The sequence below is a fragment of the Carcharhinus amblyrhynchos genome, chromosome 22, assembly GCF_965287045.1.
Source record: "Carcharhinus amblyrhynchos chromosome 22, sCarAmb.v2.hapA, whole genome shotgun sequence".
Taxonomy (NCBI): Eukaryota; Metazoa; Chordata; class Chondrichthyes; order Carcharhiniformes; family Carcharhinidae; genus Carcharhinus; species Carcharhinus amblyrhynchos.
Window position 1 is genome coordinate 16,682,538 of NC_137345.1, and position 15,762 is coordinate 16,698,299.

At 43.2% G+C, this 15,762-nt stretch overlaps 1 protein-coding gene across 2 annotated transcripts in view; it reads left to right on the forward strand.

Moving 5' to 3' along the window:
* Positions 1-15,762, forward strand: part of LOC145356958 (TBC1 domain family member 30-like) — a 90,103-nt gene that overhangs the window by 55,176 nt on the left and 19,165 nt on the right. For both annotated transcript variants that reach the window (XM_080209974.1, XM_080209975.1), the window contains exons 7-8: positions 5,817-5,985; positions 14,457-14,553. In XM_080209974.1, coding sequence (XP_080066100.1) covers positions 5,817-5,985; positions 14,457-14,553 — 266 coding nt within the window. The remainder of the gene's footprint in view (positions 1-5,816; positions 5,986-14,456; positions 14,554-15,762) is intronic.

The window sequence follows — 15,762 nt, forward strand, 5'->3', positions numbered from 1 at the left end:
ATAGCATAGCTAATTCACCTCACCTTTGGACTGTGGGAGGAAACCGGAGCACCCAGAGGAAACCCACACAGACATGGGGAGAACATGCAAACTCCACACAGCCAATGACCCAAGCCAGGAGTTGAACCCAGGTCCCTAGTGCTTTGAAGCAGCAGCACTAATCACTGTATCACCTGCTATCTTTATGTTTACAGATTTATTAATTTGAGTTTAAATTTTACTAGCTGTCATCGTGGGATTTGAACCTATGACCCCAGAGCATTATCATGGGTCTCTGGTTACCAATCCAGTGCCATTACCATTATGTTTCCTTCTTCCCGTTACTGATGATGTTGGATTTTTGGACAATGATACCTTATCTGCATTGTGCAGGACATAGTTGTAAAGCCCCGTAACGGCCCAAGCTTATCCTTCACTGATGCTGACTTAGTGGGGCTTGAATCTGTGTGGCAGGATAAAGGGGCAGTGTTACAGTGAGTAGCTGACCACTTCATTAAGAACCTATTAGCAGCAATTAAAAGCCAGCAGGGATTTCCGAGTTGGCCTCCAGCTTCCTCCAGGCCGCAGGGGCTAATTTTTTTTTAATTTCAAAAATATACTTTATTCATAAATACTTGGAAATAAACCATTAGAGAAACAACATTTCCAATCATTACAGACAGAGCAAAAACAGTCATACTTACAATTTCCTTAACTTCAGTATTTTACAGTGCTCAGTTCTGAGACATTACAGTTCCGTTTTTCAATAAAATGTGTTCATTCCTCACATTTCACTGTGTGCTGTTTTAAATTTAGGTGCCTGGAGGCAGCGTCCTAACAGCAGATCAAAGGATCAGCATTCCAGGAAGGCTTAAAGGCCCTGGCAGCCTCTAAGGCAGCCCCCTGCTCCTTTCAAGCTGGAAGGCCTCTGATTGGCGCTGCCATTTGAAGAGCTTGCCCATTGCCCTTAATTGGAGGCGAACCTGCCCTCTGGCCATTAATTGGCTGCCCCGAGGAAAAATCACATTGTGAAAAGCTCTCACTATGTTTGAAACAGAGTGGGACTATGTCGAGTAAATTTAGTAATTCACATAGTGGTACTGTACACAGTCCCACACTGTTTTTCACATAGTGGGAGCTTTTAATCATCAGTTCAGCCTAACGGCAGGAATCAGAAGTCCTGTCCTTAATTTCGGGGTTGCAGTGGTTGAGTCCACCAGTGGTCTCAATGCTTCGGATCAGTAAGGGCGGGGCAGGGGTTGGGGAAGGGGGGTTACAAACCAATGACAGTTCTCTCTCCAGCTTGTAACCTTGTACTGAAAAGTGAAATCTGGGGATATTGGGTGAAGACAAGCTTTAGATAGGTGTTATGCCCCCAACAATGGAATGGTTTGCCCAACTTCACCGTAGACTCACATTTCAGCAATATCAACTTGGACAAGATACTAGGGAGCTCATGTTCAGTCGGCACCTTCAAGCAAGAAGAGGAGAATTTTGGTGAGGAAAGAATGCTGACCTTATGTGCACGGACCCATATATCAACCGAATTTGGTTCAATATAACATGGTTCTAGTTTGTGTTCATCTTTATATTTCTTCACATGCATCTTCACTATCCTCAGCTTGAATTTTCTCACTATGTCTTAGTCTTCATTGTACAACGTACAGTTTGCAAGGTTGAAACAATGCCAGTTTGTATGTTTTTTAACACCGACCTGTTGGCACAGGAGCAATATGACATTGCCTGGATTTTCAGTCTCGTCCCCTTCTGGCACCTAGAATGATCCTCTGTGGGAAGAAATTTCTTCTCATTTCCATCTTAAATGGTAGATCCCTTATTTTTAAACTGTACCCCCTAGTTCTAGATTCTCCCACGACGGGAAGCTTTCTCTCAGCATCTACCCTATGTCAAGAGCTAGAATAAGGTAAAGGTTTAAGAATGAGATAAAATAAAGATTAAAGGATCTTGGATAAAATAAACTTTAAAGAATGGGATGAAAGAGAAATTGATAAGAATGCAGCCATCTGGGGTTTTGATATACAAATTAGGTTAGAAGCAAGGTAAACAGATCTTTGCTTAAGTGAAGTGGGTAACAATGGAAGTATATAAATTGAGTGTTAAAATTGCAGAAGAGATGAGTTCAAAGTGGAGACATGAGAATGCGGTTCACACAAATCTGCTAAAAGCCTGGCTTCTAAGGTGATTTGTTTAGATAGGAGGAGGTTAAAAGGGAAATAAAGTATATCTGTACTGACAGGAGAAGGGGAAATGGAGAAAGAAGAGAAATATTTGGAAAGCAATTACAATCACAGTCACACCCAGCTGGAAAGCAGAACTCTCCCAAGAAAGCAGAATTCTGGGCTATGGGTGGTAATTATTTGTTGGATTTAGCTCATTGAGTTATGCTTTACGCAGTGATTGTTTTGGGTCCAAGGGACGTTTCTCAGAGTTCAGGAATGATTTACATGTTAATAAACATTTTTTCATTTGAGTGGTTACTTTCCCCTCACCGCTTTGCATATCTGTCCTCACATTATGCCAAATTGAAAAAACACACCCTTAAGAACCAGCGTTCCGAGTTACCCTTCTGGGTTTGAGATGCCCCCGTATCTCTCAGGATTCTTCACACTTATCGAGCTTCTTCGAAATCTTATATGTTTCAATAAGATTGCCTCTCATTCTTCTAAACCCCAATGAATACGGTCCCAATTGAAGAACCCTTCTTCAGACACCATGAAATAGGCTTCACAGTCAAGAGTATATTAACAGCAAGTCTTAATTAACAACTGATGACTATACAGTGGAGAATGGAGGTCAGGAGCTGACTGCAGTGTCGGCCTTTACGCATCTCAATCCATCTCTACACTTACCCTAGCTGTGGATCATGTGCCTTCTTAGATCCAGTACTAACCTTGGATGTACTGGACCCTATTACTAAGCCAACCTGCTCAATGTTTCCTCATTAGACAACTTCATTATTCGAAGAATCGGCCTAGTGAACCCTCACTGAACTACTTACAGTTCAACTATGTCCCTCCTTAAGTAAGGAGTCCAATACCATATACAGTATTCCAGATGTGGTCTCACTCATGCTGTGTGCAATTGTAGTGAGACTTCCCTGTTTTTGATATTCCAAAAGCCTTGCAATAAAGGCCACTGGAGAGTTATGAGGATGAGCCCAAATCCTGTCAACACATTTAGATTTCCAAGTTCAGGTCCAACAACATTTTTAGTTTTTCTTTCAGCATATTAATTTGCATGCCTTCAATTCTGCTAAGCATGGTACTCATAAAATTGCCCTTGGCCTCATTTTTCAAAGGCGGTGACCCTTCTGGGGGTAAAGTTTAGCAGCATTGAATCCAAATATTTCCCCATACTTTTATAACCTTCACTTTATATCCCCCACTGCCAATCCTGGGCGTCTGGCAGTACAGTTTTGGTAGTTAACTTGCAGCTGTTCAGCAGTCCTCAGGGAATGTGCATGAGCATCAAGTCTCGGCTCAGTGTCTCTGTGACAGCACAGTTCCTCCATGGCCCTCACTGAATGATTGATTGCACGAGCTCTGGCTCAAAGACTTACTGTTTTATCTGTATTTTATGGGAATCCTGATTCAGGCAGATGACTTCTTGGCGAAGGAGTTGCGTGCTTTTCAGGTTCCACTTGTGTTTTGATTCCTTGCAGAACAGTGGAATCATATATCACAATCATAAAAGCCCTGCATTGCAGAAGGAGGCTTATGGCCCATTGAGTCTGCACCGACTGTCTGACAGAGCATCTTACCCAGGCCCTATCCCACGTATTTACCCCACCAATCCCCGTGGTGATCATGGATTCAAATCCCACCACAGCTGCTGCTAGAATTTAAGTTTAACTAATAAAAAAAGTCTCAGTAAAAGTATCATGCTGGTGCCATTAATTGTTGTAAAAACCCAAATCATAGCTGCATCTTTTAGCAAAGAAATCTGCCATCCTCATCTGGGTTTGGCCGCCATGTGACTTCAGACCCGCAGCAATGTGGTTGACTCTTTAACTGGTCCTCCAAAATGTCCAAGTAAGCTACTCAGTTCAGTCAAACAGCTAGCTAGCACTGTGGGTTTACAGGCATTAGGTGGGCTGCCATGCATAAAATGGGTACATCACCACAAACTATTCAAGGACAATTAGCAATGGGCAATAAATGTTGGCCTTAACAGCGACACCTGCACCCCCATGAGAGAATACAAATATTTCTATTTTGCAACGACTATACTGCATTGGCTGGAAAGTGCTTTGGCACAAAGGCAAAATATTGCGGATGCTGGAATTTGAAACAAAAACAGGAAATGCTAGAGAATCTTGACACATCTGGCAGCATCTGTGGAGAGAGAATAGAGCCAATATTTCTAGTCTGGATGACCCTTCGTCAGAGTGCTTTGGGACATCTGGTGGTTGAATGCAAATCTTTTTTCTTTTAAAGCTGATCTTTTTTTCCCTGTAGAAGTTATTTCAAAGTTATATATATAGAGGGTGTGATCTTACCAGCCTTTCATGCCATGTTCTCACTGCAGCGAGATTGGAGAATTTGGTGCCCAGCCAAACCTCTGTTCACTGCAGTGGGATGGGGAAACTGGCCGGCGTGAATGGCGCTAACATTCCAGCCGCTGCATTTATTTCTTCTTATCATTTTTCATTGTAAGCACCCATCCCCCACACAGGGCCGGCACAATGGCACAGTGGTTAGCACTGCTGCCTCATGGCGCCATGGACCCGGGTTCAATTCCTGGCTTGGGTGATTGTCTGTGTGGAGCATGCACATTCCCCCCATGTCTGCATGGGTTTCCTCCAGGTACTCCAGTTTCCTCCCACAGTCCGAAAGACGTGCAGGTTAGCTGCATTGGCTGTGCTAAATTCTCCTTCAGTGTACTTGAACAAGCACTGGAATGAGGCGACAAGGGGATTTTCACAATAACTTCATTGAAGTGTTAATGTAAGCTAACTTGTGATACTAATAAATAAAAAAAACCTGCCATAAATGTCCTCATTCCATCCAATCCTTCTCCACTGTGAATGTAGCTGGATGGACGTCCAAAACCAGATCCATTTCTGACCGAGTCTTGTACTGCCACTTAATGAAAAAAGGGAGAATAGGGAATGAGACTGAATTGTGTGGCACTGCTAACGTTGTGTACCCAAGCCCTAACCTGTAGCAATGGATAGGAACAGCGTATACTTGTACTGATTCTTTGATGTGGTGAATCATTCCAACACATCACAAAAAGATAGACTGAAATGCTGGAATTACAGGACATGACTAGTTTGCTGCAAGATTGGTCTGTTTCTTCAGGAGACACAATGGCATAGTGGTAATGGAATTCAACTAATAACCCAGAGATCCCAACTGATGCTGTGGGTACATGGGTTCAAATCTCACCTTGGCAGTTGATGGAACTTAAATTCAATTAATAAGATGTGGAATTAACAGATCATCTCAATAATAGTGACCATGAAACTATGAATAATTTGTTGGAAAAACCCATCTTGTTCACAAATCTCTTGTAGGGAAGGAAATCTGCTGTCCTTACCCGACCTGGCCTACGTGTGGCTTTTAACTGCCCTGTAATATTGCCTAGCAAGCTATTCAGTTAGGGCTGGGCAATAAATGCTGGCCTTCTCAGCGATGCCCACATCCTATAAAAGAGTAAAGAAAAATAAAAGTTCTGTGGTTTCTGAATTTGCAACAAGTATAAAACAGGATGAGAAGAAACACCACCCTGTGACTTGATGCTATCGTTGTTTAAAGAGATGTACCCGTGCTGGTAAAATACATTTCAAAACCATCAATTTTGTTCCCAAACAGGGAGGTGCATGCTGCCGCTCACCAGTGTCGTCACCATGCAGTGGTTCCTGACTCTCTTCACTTCCTGTCTTCCCAAAGAGACCATCCTCCGGATCTGGGATGCGGTCTTTTTTGAAGGGTCAGAGGTGCTACTTCGAGTGGCTCTGGCATTATGGGCTCAACTTGGAGAGTGAGTACATTGAATTCCTTTATGCAAAACCCAAAATTGCAGTGAAAAGAAAAGTTGAGAGGCGATGGTTTAATTAGTTAGACTACACTTCAGAGTACTCCATGTTTATCCTGGTCACCAGATTATAAAAAAAGGAAGATTTATGAGGATGATATAAAAATGTGTGGATACGTATCAAACTGGGTCACTTCACTCTTGAGAAAGAAGGCTGTGGGGCTGAGTGAATAGAGATCGTTAAAATTATATGCAAGACTTTGATAGAGGGGCTACAGAGATTGTGGCCGGGATTCTTTGACCTTGTCCGTGGCTGGGATTCTCCAGTCCCGCTGCTGTGAATGGAGATTTGGCTGAGCGCCAAATTCTCCATTCCCGCTGGCTGCGGTAGCAGGGCATACAAGACCGGAGAATACCAGCCAATGGTTCCTCTTGTGAGGAGGAGCATGTCTAGAGCCATCAATATAAGATAATCACCGAGAAACGCGGTCGGAAATTCAGAAGAAACTTTGTTAGGCAAAGTATGGTGAGAGAGGACTTACTGGCACTGGAGGGGGTGTAGAGAAGATTCACTAGGTTGATTCCGGAATTGAGAGGGTTGGCTTATGAGGAGAGACTGAGTAGACTGGGGCTATACTCATTGGAATTCAGAAGAATGAGGGGAGATCTTATAGAAACATATAAGATTATGAAAGGAATAGATAAGATAGAAGGAGGGAAATTGTTTCCACTGGCAGATGAAACTAGAACTAGGGAGCATGGCCTCAAACTAAGGGAAAGCAGATTTAGGATTGAGTTGAAGAGGGACTTGTTCACACAAGGGGTTGTGAATCTGTGGAATTGCCTATCCAGTGATGCAGTTGAGGTTACCTCATTGAATGTTTTTAAGACAAGGATAGATAGATTTTTGAACAGTAAAGGAATTAAGGGTTATGGTGAGCAGGCGGATAAGTGGAGCTGAGTCCATGAAAAGATCAGCCATGATCTTATTGAATGGCGGAGCAGGCTCGAGGGGCCAGATGCTCAGTTCTTATATCCTTATAAATATGTGGGGTTATGAGAATAGGGTGTACCTACATCACATGGACTACAGCAGTTAAAGAAGGTAGCGCCCCACCACCTTCTCAACAAGCTGGGCATTGAATGTTGTCCTAGCCGACGAAGCCCACATCCCATGGATGAATAAAAATTCCCAATGTAAAAAGTTTCGGCCATTCCCATTTCAATGTGCTGGCAGTATCTTAACGACAATGCCACTTTGCTGAACAAATTGTCTCCCTTCTTCAGATATTTCCATAAAACATTGAACAATCGAAGTGGGCAAAGAAATTATGGTTTACAGAAACCCTTTCACTTTTGGTCCTTGTGATAGAGCTTCTATTATCCAGCATTTACACTGCGTCTCAGTAAACACTTTCCATTGATTCCTGGATAAGCAGTAGGTTTAGCATGTCAAGAGAGATGAAGTAATCAATCAGAGAAGGGGATCTGCTCCACCCTTTCATTCCTGTCACTGACTGGGAACAGTGCTGACTAAAGGTATTGAGAAAGTAGCAAGCCGGATCATGCTGACAGAAGGTAGCAATGAGGCTGAAAGAGGAAGTGGTTAAAGCGGTGGAATATTCAATCTCATTGGATGACATTGGATATACAGCACAGAAACAGACCATTAGGTTCAAACTGTCCACATCGATGCTCATCCTCCAAAAGCCTCCTCCCATCTTTCCTCTCCTAAATCAATCATCACAATCCTCTATTCCCTTCTCCCTCATGCACTTGTATAATTTCCCCTTAAAGACATCTATACAATTCTCTTCGGGCACTTCCTGTGGTAGCGTGTTCCACACTCTGGAGCGATCATGGAATCCCCACAGTGCAGAAGGAGGCCATTTGGCCCATTGAGTCTGCACTGACCACAACTCCACCCAGGAATTTGTCTCTTTTGACATGCTAAATCTAGCTGCTTATCCAGGAATCAATGGAATCGGGAAACCGAGCACTGCATTTTGTTTTGGGAGCTGAACTCTGCCATGAGGGCAATAAGTTGGAGCCTATCCAAATCCAGCGGGAAGCAGGAGCCTGGGACAGCATCTTACCGATGGCAGCCTATTAACAGGCGGAGCTACTGTCCAATTGAAGATGGCAACCTGTCCCACCCCCCCAAAAGTTGCCAGCCCAATCAGAGGTTGGCAGTGTAGTAACCTTGGCAGCAGCTGCCAGTGCTGAGGTGGCGGCTTCATGAAGAACGTGACTCAATGGCGAGGCACCCTCGAGGAGTATGTGCCTGTCTCAGGCCATAATGATTGGAAGCTGGAGGGGAGTGGTTTTGTCGGCAGTTCCTCAGGTGAAGAGGCACCCAGTGCCCCTGGAGTTCCCCGGTCAATGGGGACAAAAGCCCACGGGGTGAAGTGGCTCCATTGGCTTCCCAGCAGGGGGCGGTGCCATCAATATTCCCACCTCTGGAATTATACTGCGGCTGTGGGATGCATGGAGCCCTGTCCTGATATGTTCCCTACCATCCAGCCAGCCCTCCCACTTCCCAACCTGTCTCATAGAAACTAGAACTAGGATTAGGCCATTTGGCCCTTCGAGCCTGTTCCGCTGTTCATTTTGATCATGGCTGATCATCAAAATCAATATCCTGATCCTTCTCCCCTTCCCCACCCCCATATCCCTTGATTCCTTTAGCCCTAAGAATTATATCTAATTTCTCCTTGAAATCAAACAATGTTTTGGCGCCAAGTACTTAGTGTGGTCACCACTCTCTGGGTGAAGAAATTTCTCCTCACCTCATTCCTAAAAAGTTTATCTCTTTTCCTCAAACCGTGACCACAAATTCCCCCACCATTGGAACATTCTTTCTAAATCTACCCTGCCTAACTCTTTTTGAATTTTATAAGTTTCCCCTCTCACTCTTCTAAACTCCACTGAATACAATCCTAACCAACTTGGTTTCCATTGAACTGGGAAAATTCTGCTCAAGATCAGGCTGATACTGAAGCTTCATTTTGTGGGAGGGAGATGTCTGGAACGTCTGCCCTGAATTTGATTAAAGAGCCACAGAAATCCCAATTGGGTTATACTCCCAAAGTTCCTACTGTTGCTCGACAAACATCATGACAGACAGTTGAGTGAACTGATGGAGATTCACTCCCATTAGCTTAGTCCAAATGCTTGACAGACAAGATAGACATCTTCAATCAACATACCCTTATTGGTCTGTCATCTCCAACAATTTGATTCACTTTAATGAATCAGATTTCTGAGACAGTGTGCAGGATGATTTAACATTCATTTATTTTTTAACCTCAAGTGTTGCAGGATTTGATAACAGTAAATATTAAATTGCTGACTTAACATGATGCTGATAAAATATCCAGTTGATACCCAACTTTGTATCATCTGCAAATTTGGAGACAATATATTTGGTTCCCTGTTCCAAATCATTAATATATAATGTGAACAGATGGAGTCCTAGCACAGATCCCTACAGAATCCCACTAACCACTGATTATCAGTCAGAAAAAAAAATTATGCCAATTCTTGCTTTCTATTTGCCTGCCAGTTTTCTGTCCATCTCAAGACTCTATCCACAATCCCATGTGCTTTAACTTTACATAGTAGTCTGTTACATGAGGCCTTGTCAAAAGCCTTCTGAAAGTCTAAATAAACCACTTCCGCTGGTTTTCCTCAGCCAACTCTGTTAGTTACATCCTCAAAAGATTCAGTAGATTTGTCAAGCATGATTTCCCTTTTGTAAATCCATGCTGACTTTCTGATTATACCACTGCCTTCCAAATGCTGAGCTATGAAATCCTAAATAAGGGGCTCTAGCAACTTCCCCAGCACAGACATTAGACTCATTGGTCTATAGTTCCCTGTTTTCTCTCTACTGCGCTTTTTGAATAGCGGGCTTACGTTAGATACCCTCCAGTCCAGAGTCCAAAGAATTTTGGAAAATAACCACCAATGGATGTACTATTTCCAGGGCCATTTCATTAAGTGCTTTGTATAAGATTATCAGGACCTGGAGATTTATCTACCTTCAATCCCATTAATTTCCCCAAAACCATTTCTCTATAAGTGCTGATTTCTTTCAGCGCCTCATTAAAACATGTTTCTCTCAGCACTTACGGTACATTCTTCATGTTTTCCTTGGTGAAGACTAAAGCAAAGATTGAATTTAATTCCTTAACCCTTTCTTCATTCTCTGTTATGAATTCTCCCGTTTCTGACTGTAAGGGGCTACATTTGTTTTTGCCAATCTTTCTCTCTTTAGATACCTAGAGAACGTTTTACAGTCAGTTTTTATGTTCCCTGCTAGCTTACTTTCATACTCTATTTTCCCTTCTTAATCAATTCCTTGGTCCTCCTTTACTGAATTTTAAACTGCTCCCAATCAGTATAGGCCCAGCCTGCTTTATGTTTCCTCATTAGACAATCCTTTCAACACTGGAATGGGCCTAGTGAACCTTCTCTGAACTATCTCTAATGCAACAATATTCCACTGAGACCAAATCTAAATGGGGCACTCTAGGTGCAGTCCTACCAATGCCACGTGGAGCTGTTTTAAGATCAATGTCAAGATCCTGGAAAGCATAGATCATTTTCATTTCTTGAGGGTTTCCTCTCAAGGAAGGCAGGCATAGACAACAAATTTCATCATTGTCTCCAATGTGAGATCTCAGCCTTTGGCTGACTGAGCTAAAGGGTGTTTGAGGACTCAAGTCACAAAGCCAAGACTAAAGTCATGACTTACCAAGTAGCACTAACCCCCATGCTTCTATTTGCTTTTGAGGCTTGGACACCCTGCATCAGGCAGCTTAACACACTGGAGAAGTGCCACCAGCAGTACCATTGCAAGATTCTTCAAGTGCAGAGCAAGGAAAGGTGGCCAAGCCACAGTGTCCTCTCCCAAACCAACATCGAGGCACTAATCTCTCAAAACCAGCTCCACTGGCTGGGATATGTCATTCACATGTCCAACACTAGACTCCTGAAGCTGTTGCATCTTCTGAACTCAGTCACAGCAGGAGATTCCTACAAGGATTGTGGAACCACTTTAAGAATGTCTCCCAAACATCCCTGAAGAGGCCAAACTTTCCTGCCAACTCTTGGGAGGCCCTGGCTTGTGACTGACCAAAATGGCTGTCTTGGGAAGACGGAGATTTTATCAGGAACATGCAGAGGTGAAGTTGTCTTGTCGGAGGGAGCGTGCAAACCTCCAAACAACCCACCCACCACCCCTTTGATTACCGGCTGCCCCACATATGGCAGCATCTGCAGATTGTACATTGGATTTATTAGCCATCTCCGAACATAGCAAACTGGAATTGAAGCAACTCATTCTTTATCCTGAAGGACTATCTGAAAAGTTAGAGCGAGTTGTCCCTACATTTATTTATTTAATTATCATTCTTGAGATGTGGGTATCACTGGCTTAGATAGGATGTATTGCCCATCCCTAATTACCCTTGAGAAGGTGGTATTGAGCTGCCTTCTTAAACGCTGAAGTTCATGTACTGTAGGTACATACACCCGCAGTGCTGTTAGGAAGGGAATTCCAGGATTTTGACCCATTATGCATCATCCCCTTCGCACCACGGGGTGGCATGGTGGCACTGTGGTTAGCACTGCTGCCTCATAGTGCCAGGGTTCATTCCCGGCCTCGGGACTCTGTCTGTGTGGAGTTTGCATGTTCTCCCCATGTCTGCGTGGGTGTGCTCCGGTTTCCTTCCACAGTCCAAAGATGTGCGGGTTAGGTTGATTGACCATGTGAAGTTGACCCTGGTATCGGGGGATTAGTAGGGTGAATATGTGGGGTTTTGGGAATAGGGCCTGGGTGGGAATGTGGTCAGTACAGACTCGATGGGCTGAATGGCTTCTTTCTGTACTGTCGGGTTTCTATTATTCTGTGACACCGGATCCCTCTGTACCGCAGCATTCTGTAGTACCATCTTCTGCAGACTTAATATCGATTCACCTTGGCCAGGCAGCACCATGGGTCATTAATTTCACAGTAACTTCACTGCAGTGTTAATGTAAGCCTTATTTGTGACTAATAAATAAACTAACTTTACGAATGTTGGCTTCTCTCTATGGACCCATGAAGGAACATTTCTGTCTCTTGAAATTACTCATGTTTCTTCCAAGATGCATAATGTAAGCAAAATAACACATTATGCCAAGCACTAAGGCTTCTTTCCAATTCCAAAATAGTTTGTACATTCCTCCCACTGAATTCTGCTCTCATAATGTGAAGTAGTCAGTGCCAATCACAATTAGATTATAAATGTCATTACTTTCTGTGATAATTCACTGAGCTGTTAATAGATAATTACACTGACATTGCTAAATAGGTTTCAGTGTCACAGCCATGGTTGTATTGTTGGAAAATTGCAATAACCACTTGGGCAAATTATCTTAATTTTCAGGGCATCTAATTGGTGATGAAAATCCTTATGTACCATCTGCAATAATGACAAAAATAAGATCTTGCAAACAAGAGATCTAATTATGCTAAAAGGATTTTGCAGTGAAATTTATTGCAAGGATTTGGATAGTAGATAAATTGAAAAGGGTACATCAGATTTGGGGGAGGCGGTGGCATGGTGGTATTATCACTGGACAACTAATCCAGACGACCCAGGGTATTGCTCTGTGTTTGAATCCCACCGTGGCAGATTGGATTCAATAAAAATCTGGAATTAAACATTTAATACTGACCACAAAATGATTGTCATAAAAACCCATCTGGTTCACTAATGTCCTTTAGGAAATCTGCCAACCTTACCTGCCCTATTCTGCCCTATATATGTGACCACCGAGCCACAGGAATGAGCAGTGACGACCACATCCCATGAAAGAATAAAGGATGATCCATCAGCTACTTTGTTCTGTACAAAAGTGTAGGATGGATGGGTGGTACCGCCAGGCAGTGAGGCCTGTAAGAGGGGAGGGTGGAGGGGAGGGTGCCCATTCTCTGCCAGCTTCTTGATCCTTTAAAGGGACAGGAACCCTAACTGCAGCTCATTAACTGCAGGATGTGTCCAGGGTCTCCCAGACAACTAAAGCTGGGCTGCCCTGAGCTTTCCGACTGAGCATCATTTCGACAATATCTCCTCTTACATGCCCAACATGAACTCTGAAAGGGGATACGTGCTCAGTGTACAAGTGCTCAATATAGCAACAGGAAAGTTTAACTTCCATAATGGTCAGAAAATTGTGGACAGCACACAAGAATTCCTGAAATGGGCAGTCTGTAGGGAAGGCACTTCACCAGTAGAATGTGTGATGAAGTCAGCCTTTGAATATAATGATAATGATTATTGTCATTGCAGTTTTGAAGTACTTACATAGCCAGTGCAGACTAGTCCTTTTTTAGACACTGTCAGAGCTGTTCTGCAGTACAGCAAGATGCTGAAATATGGCTGTGTGATTCCGGTGTTGGGTGGGTTGTGGGGCTGGGGGTGTGGTGGGAGTGGTGGGGGGGTTGTGCAGTTCACCATCTGCTGCCTGAAGTAAACAGAAATGAATATTAGATGGTTCATATAATGGGCAGGAGATTCGATACTTCTCATTTTGCATAAAATTTGTTTAAGTTTATAAGATTATTTATTAGTGTCACAAGTAAGGCTTACATTAACACTGCAATGAAGTTACTGTGAAATTCCCTGAGTTGCCACGATCTGGCACCTGTTCGAGTCAGTGCACCTAATCAGCATGTCTTTCAGACTGCGGGAGGAAACCAGAGCACCCAGAGGAAACCCACACAGATACGGGGAGAACAGGCAGTGATCCAAGCCGGGAATCGAACCCGGGTCCCTGAACCATTGATGTAGTAGTGCTAATCACTGTGCCACTGTGCCGCCCTGTTTGGGCCCCTGTGATGGCTTTTGGTTCTATGAAGTACCTTTAAATTATACTGTTAAGATCACTGTTGCTTAAGTCTAGTTTAAATTGCTTCTGTGAAGTTAGTCCATGTTGGATGGCATGCCTTCTGGAGGTTTGAATAAACTCACCAAGAGTTACCAATATTTGCGCAAGAGGTGATGATGGAATGTGGTCAGCAAATCCAGTTTTCTAGATCAACAATGTAAACTTTAAAGAGGCCAGAGACAGACACTGTGAAGAGTTACAACTCTTGGCTCTGACAGGCTCCCATTGGCCGCAGAATTAAAGAAACTCCGAATTTGGTGGCTACAGTTTACTCTTTGATGCATGAGTTGAGGAGACAGACAGTGTGGAAAGAATATTCCTTGTAATGCTGTGATATTTCTAATGGTTCTTTTTTCAGTCCCGGAAGGAAGATCTGGTAATTCTTCAGTGCCACAGGCTGACGGCCCATGAACTTCATCACCCCGCTCTGATTTCAAAGAGGTCCTTGAGCTAATGTAACGCAGTATGATCTGTGCTTAGTAAGGTCTGAATAGCTGGTTCTTGCTGGTTTGTGTTAACCATGCTTTGACTTGTCACAGGTGGATCAAGAAGTGTCAAAGTCCTGACGAGGTTTCCCAGTGGCTGAGCCAGGAGCTAATGGAGACTAAGCTGATGGACTGTAGTGAGCTGATGCAGGTGAGAACATTAAACCCAACATTTCTGGTGCGCAGTGGCAATCCCAGTGTCATGAGGGGAAGTCTCGGCCAACGGCTCAGGATCTATACTCACATCTGAGTGGGAAGGCTGAGAGTTCAAGGTCACTCCTGAAACTTGAGCATGCAATCTTGGCCAAGTATTGTGATGTCCCCAGTGAGGCTTCAAGAAATCCATCAGATCAGCATTTTACAAGATTAAAGCTGTTTAAAAATTCCATTTTTTTTGCTGCATTATTCCCCAACATGCACTGGGAGCACATTTCATAAAACGCTCCAGGCAAAGGAAGAAGCAGAAAGTGAAAAAGAAAACCAAGGTAAACTCGGTTCCCCTGTCACTGGTGTGGAGGAGAGGCCCGCTCTCAACTCACACCTTCACCATTAGTGACAGGTGGTAGCAGCTTCTTTTCCCAGAAGGCTGTGCAGTGTGTGGTCTCTTGGCCACCATGCTTAAATTGGGAGGAGTGAGGCAACAGGCTGGTAGGAGTTTGGTGCCCTTTTGAGCGATAATGAGGTGAAATCCAATGACAAGAGTGTTGGCAAATGTACAGTTGATTTTAGGTGTTAAACAGGTCCTGACTGCTCCTATCTGGCAGACTATTGCATGGCACTATTCAAGGAAAGGCCTATATCATCTGCTTATTTACTCATTACTGTTTGTGAGAGCTTGCAGTGCAGAAATTAGCTGCTGCTAATTATTACAATGATTAGACTTTAAAAGGGCTTCATTGCTTATGAAGCAATGTGGCACATTGTGATGAATTATTCTTTTATTCAGTCTCCTGCCTCTTACCAGTTGTGTTCAGTGGGTTATTACCATCTTCACTGAGTTTAATTAATTCATTTTTACAAGTTTGTACTTGTATTTTTCCATTTTCTTCAAAAGATTTTATTAAAACATTTGGAATTGTGGTTCTACTATATAATGTTCTTTGATTTTTGCTGAACTTGAGTTAAATGAAAACTGTCCTCTCACTATAGTACAAGTCTACTGTGAAACAAGTTTAAACATTCTAGTACATTTCTTTGTGGAACTGAAATCTACAACAAAAGCTGGTCATAATTTGGAATACTTTGTTATAAAATTTGTTTTTTAGCGTTTTACCCATGGCGGGTAAGGTGTACACCTGGGGAGGACTCTCAGTAAAACCTGGCAGTTTCCCTGTAAGCTTGGAGCAGGTTTCCTTCCTGA